Source organism: Rosa chinensis, chromosome 7 (assembly GCF_002994745.2).
Source record: "Rosa chinensis cultivar Old Blush chromosome 7, RchiOBHm-V2, whole genome shotgun sequence".
NCBI lineage: Eukaryota > Viridiplantae > Streptophyta > Magnoliopsida > Rosales > Rosaceae > Rosa > Rosa chinensis.
The window spans coordinates 35,604,174-35,615,169 of NC_037094.1; the positions used below are offsets into that span (position 1 = coordinate 35,604,174).

At 39.0% G+C, this 10,996-nt stretch overlaps 2 protein-coding genes across 2 annotated transcripts; one reads left to right on the top strand and one right to left on the bottom strand.

Annotated features, from left to right (window-relative positions):
- Positions 1-3,928: 3,928 nt before the first annotated feature.
- LOC112178794 (UPF0047 protein YjbQ) lies at positions 3,929-6,675 on the top strand. Its single transcript, XM_024317014.2, has 7 exons — positions 3,929-4,206; positions 4,305-4,365; positions 4,446-4,540; positions 4,636-4,669; positions 4,870-4,924; positions 5,023-5,065; positions 6,440-6,675. Exons 1-7 carry the CDS (start codon positions 4,012-4,014, stop codon positions 6,509-6,511), a joined length of 555 nt encoding a protein of 184 aa, XP_024172782.1. The 5' UTR covers positions 3,929-4,011; the 3' UTR covers positions 6,512-6,675.
- Positions 6,676-6,723: 48 nt separating this feature from the next.
- Positions 6,724-7,630, bottom strand: LOC112178793 (putative calcium-binding protein CML19). The gene has a single exon (XM_024317013.2). The coding sequence runs from the start codon at positions 7,437-7,439 to the stop codon at positions 6,864-6,866; it is 576 nt and encodes a 191-aa protein (XP_024172781.1). The 5' UTR covers positions 7,440-7,630; the 3' UTR covers positions 6,724-6,863.
- Positions 7,631-10,996: the final 3,366 nt, after the last annotated feature.

The window sequence follows — 10,996 nt, forward strand, 5'->3', positions numbered from 1 at the left end:
CTGGTTTTCTTTTGAAGTTCCACTCCCCGGAGTTTTCACAAAACGCTTTAAAGATAGCCTCCTCAATTTTTCTTCTGCTTTCAAGGCCATCTGATAGCACTCTTCCAGCGTGCGTAGGTGATGCAAGATAATCTCATCATGTATTTCTTGTTTCAAGCCACTCAAATACCTTGTAACTAGTTGATCATCAGTTTATTGTAATTGCAGACGCCTCAACAGCTTATAGAATTCTTCTGTGTAATCGACCACACTTTGGTCTCGCCTTTGACGAAGATGATGAAACTTAAGATATAGAGTTTGGTTGAAATCAAGGGGCAAAAACATGTCATCAAGTTTCAATTTCATTTCAGCCCAAGTATTGACTCGACCCAATCCCTTTCTTTCCCGACGTTGCTGATACTCTTGCAGCCAATTTAGAGCAGTACTCTGGAGCTTTGTGGCTACAAACTTCATCTTTCGATCTTCAAACATATCCTTCCATTGGAAGAAGGTCTCCAAAGAGGCAATCCAATCACAGTAGGATTCAGGATCCAGCTTACCATAGAAATCAGACACATCAACACGAATACTTTTATCCGCATTTTCTAACGCCTTTGCAAGACGCTCCATTGCCCAAGCAGATTGCAATTGTACTTGTTCCGACGTAGTCATACCAGAACTTGAGTCGTCAGAGCCTCCATGTTCTTGTTCTTCTGGGATATTGAATGGGTGCTGAATGCCACCACCAAAATTATTTCCACCGTCTTGAGCGGGGAGCCACCTCAAGATCTCTTCCATCATGCGGTCCAAATTCTCATTGGATCACTTCAACTCATCTATCTCATCACGTTGATAAACATCATCAATTGGAGCTGTTCGTCTACGACTTCCACGCCCCCGTACCATGATGACTAGAAAGAAAACGCACCCACCAACAATAGGCTTTATAGCGGAAAACCCGCTCTGATACCACTTGATGCAGGTGTATACAGAGAGCTTGTGTGATGGGGTTTGATCTGGGAATCACTCAACCAGAGGATAGGATATTGGGAGTCACTCACCAAAGAACTAGGGGTGGGCATAAATGACCGAAAGACCGAAAAACCCGGAGGAACCAATCTGGACAGGCCGGTTCGGGTCTGGTTTTAGACTGAAAATAGTTGCTTTCGGGCCGGTTTGGTCCCAAACTCATTCTTGCCGGTCCGGTCCCGGTCCCTGACTTTTGCTGACCTTTTGGACCGAAGAACCCGAACTTCACTACACAAGTAATACATTTTTTATCTTTTGTACTTATCCTCTCCCTCTTTTGACGTATCCTTCTACTTTTCACTCTTCTCAAGACTACCTATCACTATCATTCTTCTTTATTCTCTCTCCTCTGCGTCTTCTTTATTCTTTCTCCTTCTTTTTTTTTTTTTTATATTTCTTTTATTCTTCTTTATTCTCTCTCCTCTGCGTCTTCTTTCTTCTTTCTCCTTCTTCTTCTTTTTTTATATTTCTTTTATCATTCTTCTCTCTCCTTCTTCTTCTTTCTTTCACGATTCCCCTCCTCTCCTCTGCTTCTTTCTTCTTCTCTCTTCTTCAGTTCTTCTTCTTCTTCTTCTTCCTCAGCCAGTCAACCCCAAGCCCCCAACTTTGCTCCTCCTCCAAAAACTAGAGATCAGCCAGTCCATTATTCCTCATTTCCTTTACCTCTCGCTCTTCAAGTTCAACTCCAGCGTCGTCATCGTGCTCGTTCTCTTCGTCCTCCTCCGCTGCCGTCGCCACAGTCGTCGCAAGTCGTGCATGACATCAGGAACTAAATTAAAGAACCCACGACCTTTCTTCTCTTTTCCCAGCAATCCAAATCTCTTCTCCCTTTGATTTTTCAAAGCCAAAAACCTTTCTGGCTTTCTTTTCTTATCAATCTTTTTTTCTTTTTCTTTTTTTCAAAGACGGGTTGGGCCCGAAAGCCCGAAAAAACCTGCCAGCTTGTCCCTGTCCGGGTTTAGCCCAGTCCCCATTCTCTGGAACTGCAAGCCCGGTCCAAAAAAAAATAGCCGGTCCCAGCAAATCCAGTGCCGGTCTGGGACCGTGCCCAGCCCTACAAAGAACAGAGCACAGTCTGAAACAAACTTTTAATAATGTTGATCTGCCCAACAAGGCCAATATTACATGATATATATGGAAGACACAATTTAATTAAAATTCAAGTTTCAATAGGACTCTCACTATGACCAAAGATGACTTGACAACTTTCCATACACATAACTTGTTTTAGAGACCAAGAATTAAATCACTGTTGCATTTCCAATGGATATTAATTAGATTGAGCTGGACTCTTAAGTGATGCATCACAAATTTGGAAAGATAGAAATGAAACTTTCTTTAGAGGAGCTATCAGCTTCCTAAATGCAATTTAGCAGCCTTAGCTGCTATTCTTAATGATATCAAAGAAACGATATATCCAAATGGGGGAAGACTATGCATAACCATCCGGCCACTATTATGTGGCAACTCCCCCCAGAAATTATGTCAAAATTAACTTTGATGGGTCTGGACAGAGAATCTCTGTAGCAAGAGGCTTCATCATGAGGGATACTTCCGGTAAACCGCTTTATGCAGCTACAAAATTAAAGAATTTGGGAGTATGGCTGTCAATTCCGACACGACCAGATAACACGACTCGAAACCCGCACAAAATAAAACGGGTTGAACCCGCACGATTAAAAAGCGGGTCGGGCGTGGGTCAACCCGTCATGACCCATTTAATAAATGGGTCGGTCACGGGTCACCCGCCAACACGAAGTGAACCCGTATAACCCAATTATGTTATAATTCTTCTTGAAATTTTGGACGTTTGGAGTAATTTATTATAGGATTAGACAGTTTGAAATATTTTGCTTTATAATTATTGAATTTAATTATTTATGAATATTATATAATTATCTATATTCTTCGTCTTGTGGAGTTTTTAGTGAATTTAATTAATTTATGCATTTTTTTTAGTTAAATGGGTCACATTGTTAACTCTTAAATATGTCATTTGGTCTAACGCGACACGATTTATTTGTTAAATGAGTTAAGCGGGTTGGAAATGGGTAACCCGTTTAATAAATAGGTTGGGTTTGGGTTTAAATTTTTGACACGATTATTAAATAAGTTGGGCTTGGGTTTGTATCTTGCGATGCGACAAGTACCTTGACCCGACACAACCCATTGCCAACCCTATTTGGGAGTACCATAGTTCCGGTAGCAGAATCAACAGCTCTACGATATAGCCTCGTTAGTGCACAACAGTAAGGCTTTTCGAAACTATAGGTTGATGGCGACTCAAAACTTGTTATTGATGCAGAAAGGGACCACCACGGAGGATGGCGAAAATCGTACGTCCAAGACATTTAGAAGATTGCTATTATGTTTGCCTCTATCTCCTTCAAGCATGTCTTTAGGGAAGCAAATTTTGTTGCAGATGCAATTGCAAATGTAGGCCATAGGTCCTTCGATGGTTTCTCTTGGACCAATTATACAGTTATGAGAAATGTATCAACTGTCTTGCTATTTGGTGTTGTAAACATTAGTTGCCCTTGAGGCTTTCATATTCAAATACAGTCTTTCTGGATAATTTAAAAAACAAAAAAAAAGTACTGCTATCAAATTCATTACTCAAGTAATTTGAGGATCACATGATCTTTAACCGATACACACTAACCTCCCTGACTATTTCTTTTGTTTTAAAGGTTGATCAAGATCTACTCCACTCATCTCTCTGCCTATCGACTCTCTCAAAGTTTGGACACTAATCGAATCTGATAAATACTGAAGTACTTTTGCATAGAACTAGAACCACCGATTGAAACATCAACACTAGGGAATGATGCACAAAACTAAGCACTTGTTTAGTGGACCAGAAGTGGAGGGAGTAACGTGCGGCAGAGGTGAGATGATGTGGAAATGCTTATTGGTTTAATAAACCCAAAACTCTCCACAGCATTTTTCCCAATTTTCGTACATTTGGGCTTTTTTCTTGTTTCTTAAACAGCTTGGTCCGCAATGCAAAGCTCACTGTCGTTCCTCTCTGTGGCGAAGCCCCTCTCAGTCTCATCTCCGGTTCGCATCAAGTGTTCATTGTTCACCGCCCCAAGCACCACCGACCCCAATTCAATGGCAGCTTCCGGTCCCAAGTGGGCCCAGAAGACCATAACTCTGCCTCCCCAGAGAAGAGGCTGCCACCTCATCACCCCTAAGGTATTAACCATCATCGTCTCTGGTCTGTTAAGTCCAAAACCCAGAACCCCAGTTCAATAAATCTAATCATAGTTGCATCTCTACTTGTTTCATTTCAGATAATGAAGGAAATCGGGCAGGACTTGTCTGGATTCAACTGCGGACTTGCTCACCTCTTCTGTAGGGTCCCCAAGTCTAAACTTGTACCTGCCTCCCTTTTCTCATCTTTTGAACTAACCTTTGTTTATATTCTATTTCAGTGCAACACACAAGTGCTTCTCTTACTATCAATGAGAACTATGACTCTGATGTTCGTACCGATACAGAGACATTCCTTAATAGGATAGTTCCTGAGGTTAGTATGTGTTCTGTAAAATCTTATGTAGCCTTAGCAGCATACTTGATTCTAAGGAGATGGCTTATGTGACGTTTCCATCTTTTTATTTTTAGGGGGCATCTGCACCGTGGAGACATACCCTTGAAGGTTAGTATTGGATTGAAGTGATTAGATAAGACAGTTGTTTCGATTTCTTGTTCTGTGGAAGTCTTTGGTTTGCTCGAAATTGCTACCTATGAAAGCATATAACTTGGTTTATTATGTGTTTGAGTGGCATTAGGTATAATATATGATTGGTATTTCTGATATTGGGGAGTGTTAGTTCTGAATTTTTGTAAGCTTTGCAGGCCCAGATGACATGCCGGCACACATTAAATCATCAATGTTTGGCTGCCAACTGTCGTAAGGATATCTTATTAGCTTGATTAGAATTGGCTACAATTGCTATTAAAAAGTTTTATTCCCTCATTGACATATACATGTTCCTTGTTCTTATGTAGGATTCCAATCACAAATGGGAAGCTTAACATGGGAACTTGGCAGGTATGTGAAACCACTTATTTAAACTACAGTAGTTTTCTACTTGTTAAGAGCTGCATTTCTCCACCTTGTTATCGTCACACATAGCAAGATGTTCTATGGCTGCTCCGCTTATTAAATTTCTTGAGTGATTGGCTAATTATTAGCTATGGAAATAGAACAAAAGGGTAAATGCCGGACATAAAATGCATCATGGTTAGGAAAGGTGAACAACAGAGCACTAAGCAGTGCTAAAAAAAATTGAGTGATTGCCTAAAAATGTCCAGAATGATTGATTTCTTGCTGCCATGAAGTATTCTTTTTAAAAGAATGTTGATATAGAAAGGTGTAGCATGGCTGGCCAAAAGTGTCCAAGTTCTCATACTTTTCCAATAAAAAATAGCTTTGAGTTTAACTGTGCAATGGATTCAAGGAAAACTGAATATTTTTGAGATCCAGTGAGTGGCATGATGTCATGATGGAAGAGTCCAGGATCTGGTTTGGTTATATCCAGTTAACCACAGACTGCTGTAGCTTCCAAGTTCCAAGTGACATAGGATCTTCAAATCTTTCGCTTCCACTAGTCACCGCCGGATACCTTCTCCAACTTCCTTAAATGATGGCACAGCCATAGTGAGACCATCTATAGTTGTAAATTATTTATAGGATCCTTTTGTGAGGAGAGTGTTTGATGGCGACTTGGTGAGTGGTCCAGTTTGCGAATGAAGGGAATTATGGGATTATTGAGGGTGGCATAACTATGTTATTAGTCTTTTCTGTTTCGTGAGTGCTGAAAAAATTTGGGTGTAAAAGTAGTGATGGGGGATGGCTATAGCCTCATTACTGTATGATAATACCCTGTCCAAAACGTTCATTTTGAATCTTAAGCCTTGACTATATGTACACGATTTTGTAAGTCAAAGGACTAGAATGTCTTCTGCATATAAAATTGTGTACATAAAAGCATTTGAAGACAGTTGGTCAATGATGCTAGAGCATGGTGAAACTTTTTCCAAAATCTAGTTGTAAGCAGCTTGACTTTTTGAAGAGAGCGGGATGAAATTTCTTGTAATTGGGAATTAAATAAGATATAAACAGGGCTTTTTCTTGACATTTCACAGATGCTTCTAACTTCAAAGAGACGGATCAGGCATTCAAAAACTAGAATCATGCCGCAATGGAAGTCTACATTTCTGTTGGCTAACAATATGATTATAGTTATTAAAAATGGTTTCTTTTACTTACTGTTCACTTGCCTATCCTTGTATGTTGTCTGATGGAGAATCGGTTTCTATTTTATCATTGTCGAACTCTTTACCTAAAACGGAAGTCTAGAATTTTGTCTGCTTTATAGCTTATGGCATATCGTTTACCATCTCCTTCTATCGATTGCTACAGGGAATATGGTTGTGTGAGCATCGTGACGAACCTACCGCTCGGAAAGTTGTGGTCACGCTTAATGGAATATGAGATGCTGCAATTTGGAACTTCATGGTTTCTTTCATCCAGTTTGCCAATGAAGTTGTACTTAAGCATCTACTCTGTTAATCAGATGTTTACATGCTACTGTCTGCAACTTCTATAACTGAATATCTGATATTACTAATGATACCTTGGTACTTGTAAAAACTTTATTAAGTTCTGTGAAGCAGACTTTAGATAGTAAGGGCTACGTGGGAAAATTATATAAATATCTCATTTTATTATGAGTTCATACTATAGAAGGAAAAATGAAAATGTCTGTTGTTAAAAATTAGTCAAAGAAAAATTGAAAGCAACAAGGAACACTCTTATATACACAAAAACAATGGGGCATCAGTATTCATGCCATCATGATTCTGAACTCATCAAAGTTGAGAACTCCATCTCCATTGAGGTCGAACATGCAAATCATGGTCTTGCAATCCTCAATGGAGCGCGACTCGCCCAACCTGCCCAGCATCCTCTTCAAGCTTGCGGGTGTTATGCATCCTGAGCCCTCCATTTCATACATCCGAAAGGCATCTCTGAGCTCTTTGCTCTTGTTCTCCTCGTCTCCATTTGTGGCCTGCATCAACTTCTGGAACTCTTCAAATCCCAGCATCCCATCCCCATCCAAATCGGAAGCGTCCACGGCCGCTTGCGCTTCCTCCTCGGAGAGCTCTCCTCCGACAGTCCTCACACAGGTCTGAAGTTCTGCCGGGGATATCTTACCGTCACCGTTCTCATCAAAGTAATAGAACACCTTCTCGAGCTCGCTGCTGCATGAGCTGCTCGTTGGACTCGATAGAGTGCGCTTCTCTGCCTTTCTCGAAGACAGTTTACGGCACAGCTTTGCCAAGGTCGACTTGGGAGAATGCTGTTGCTGCGCCTTCTCCATGGAAGCTGCTGGAGTCAAAGAAACTACGTCGACCGTCATGTTAAGTGTTTGAGATTGATTACTATAAAACCCAGATAGCAGGAAGAAAAGGAACTAGAACTTTGAACTCGTAAAATGTGTATTGGACTTCTCTGGTGCCTCTTTGCTATTTATAGAAGAAGGAAAGATTAGAATATTAAGGAAGGGGATGTTGGTGTGTAATAGACGTGGAAGGTTTAGCCTTTATATAAATAATGGATATGGTTGGGAATGACAGAGGGGAAGATGGAGGAGAACACGGTTTTGATGATGAGCAGCGAAATTGAAATTTAATAACGGAGACAGGGTTTGATGACTCGTGCCGTCCTAGCCGGTTGTTTTGGTTTTTACGTGACGGAAGGTGAGGTTTGAGCGCGTGACGGAAGGTTCGGGGGACTTACAGTAGCCCATTTCGTGTAATTTCTGCGTTGGTTAATTAGTTTGACAATCACAGACGTGGGAGCAGTGTCGTACGCTTTTTAGTACACACCTGTCTCCAGATATAGACAGCGTCGGTCACCGTTTTAAGACGGTCAAGACCAAAAAGAGAGAGAGAGAAAAAAATATGGAAATTGCAAACACGTAATTATCTAAAGAAATAATTTTGTTTTCTTCGGTCAAAATTGTTTTCGTAGTGTCTTGAGGACAGAAATCCAATCCAAAAAAAACAGAACTTTAGGATAGAAATTTAGTCATTTTCATTTGCAAGCATATACTAGGGGTGGAAAATACCATGAGCTAATATGTATAAATTCTAATCACAATATTAATTTACAGAGGCTACTAAAAACCAAATAATCATCTACATAACATTAGTTGAATTTGACATAATTGTTTTAAATGATTAGATTGTCTTTCTATATCCATAGTTCAATTTGGATCAACCGTTGTTCTAGGTCTCCCTTTGTTAATGACTTGGCGGTTCGTGCTAATCTTTCCAACTAGATTGTAAAGAAATTAGTTATTTATTTATTTATTTTAATTGCTTATTGAGCTTAAGAGCTAACTTTTCAGGCTTTTGAGGCACAGGTCCATAAAATTGTATCTCTTGATATGGAATATATATATATATATATATATATATAAAGAGATTTAATTCAGAACGGAGCTCCGTTTTGAAATTAACGTGTGAAGTTCGAGTTTTTGGTCACTTTTCAGTTGCACATCCACATCTCGACCGTTCATTTTTTAGGTATTAGTGTATAGATCATCTCTGCAAATTTTCAGCCAAATTGATGATCGTTAAGGTATCTAACTCGCTTAAACCAATGGACGGACTGAATCTGTCAACCTGAACCGTACTATCTTTAAGGCAGGTATCAATGCCTTAACGATCATCATTTTGGCTGAAAATTTGCAGGGATAATCTATACTCTAGTACTCAAAACTCTAGTACTCAAAAACTGAACGGTCGAGATGTGGATATGCGACCGAAAAGTAATCAAAAACTCGAACTTCACACGTTAATTTCAAAGCGGAGCTCCACTCTGGATAAGATCTGTATATATATATATATATATATATATATATATATATATATATATATGGGATAATTTTAAGAACCGTACACTATATATGGCTCACTCCAAAGAAGAAGAAGAAGAAATCTGTCTCTTCAAGGATTGATAAATAAATAAATAAATAAAAAAAGAAAAAGAAGAAGAAGAAGATCAGATTTGGGTGTCCAAATCAAACCTTGAAATCACGGAGAGAGGGAGGGAGGGAGGGAGGAAGAAGAAGGAAGAAGGAAGAAGAAGAGGCATGAGAAGAAAATCAGATTTGGGTGTCCAAATCAAACCTTGATATTAGGGAGAGAGGGAGGAAGAAGAAGAAGTAGGAGGAGAAGAAGAAAGTTAGGTTTGGGTGTCCAAAACAAACCTTGATATCGGGGAGGGATGGAAAGAGGGAGGAAGAGAGGAAGAAGGAGAATACATAAGAAGAATAAGGAGGAGGAGGAGGAGAAAATCAGATTTGGGTGTCCAAATCAAATGTTGATATCGGGGAGGGAGGAAGAAGAAGGAGGAGGAGGAGGAGAAGATCAGATTTAGGTGTCCAAATCAAACCTTGATATTGGGGGAAGGGGTGAAAATACTAAGTTACCTTTTGAAAAATGAATAATTGCAAAAGTTTAACGGTGTTATAGACACCATGTACTAAAAGTTTGTCGGGTTTTGAAAGTCATGTACTATTTTGATTTCTTTAAAAGATAATGTATGGATCTTCGGAGTGGGCCATATGTGGTGTACGGTTCTTAAAATTTTCCCTATATATATATATATATATATATATATATATATATATATATATATATATATAGGCCGGATCAGAGGTTGACGCCCTCAAGGAGGTAAAAGTGCGAATGCTGCTCAGAACCGCTCAAGGCGGTGTAGATGGTGGTGTTGATCTTGTCGGTGAGACTCATTTTTTGATTGCATCTCGAAAAATGGGCCTTTTATTTTTTTGATTTGCAAGAATAGATCACTTTTGCAAGTTTTCGCCAAATTGAAAATAGTCTAAGCATTCATAATCGTGACTTACCATTATTAACATGAATGGTTTAGTTTGTCCATTGATTTCAGCTAGCTCAACACTTTAAAGATTTATAATATAGCTGAAAATTTGCAAAGTGATATATTCATCGAGACCCAAAAACTATATTTCAGCTAATAAAAATTTAATAAAAAAGTGGGCTCCACAAACAATCCCTGGAAAACACTAAAAAAGAAAAGAATATATATCAAGAAAGGCCTTGCATATTTTCACAATAGAGTGGTGAATTAGAGAGTAAATGCTAATCCAGCTCAGATATCTCTAAATATATTGAATGCTAAAAAGAGATTAGATCGATTCTATATTAATGACACGTTTACTTATTTGGAATGGAAAAAAAATCATGAATCAGAGACAACTGGAATGAGAGAAGAAAGGAATCGGTCTTGATTCTAGAGGCTTTGATTCCTAAACCCATCTCTTCCCTTCGGAATCAAATTCCTAAGTATTCCAAAATCGATTCCTGACAAGGAGGTGTGGCCTACACCCCATTCTCATTCATTTATGCGTTAGTAAACGCAAACCATTCTGATTTCTTTTATGTGTTAGTATACGCGAGAATACTTTTATTTTGGAACCATTCCTTCCATTTTCATTCTCATTCCAAGTAAGTAAACGTGTCATTAGGGTATACAAGCGTTTAAATTGCTTGCACCATATTTCTCATATGTAGTTTCGTGCTTCTCACATTTTTCATGAGGATAACCAAGTCGCAGATGCATTGACAAATCATGGCTCTAATTCAACAGGTCTGGTTTGGTGAGACCTGCCTCCTACTTTTTTTCTTTTTTTTTTTTTGGTGCTCGAGACTCCTTTAGTCTTCCAAATTTTTATTTTTGCTAGTTTCTTGTTTATGTGTATGTTTTGGTGGGAGGAGAATGATACGCTCTTCTCTTGTTTATTTTGTAGGGTTAGATTTCTATCATTCCTAGGGTTCATTGTAACTTATTATTTTTCTTTTTAAATAAATTTTTCTCGCTTCCCCGAGATTCATCCAAAAAAAAAACAAAAAGCAGACAAGCCGTTAA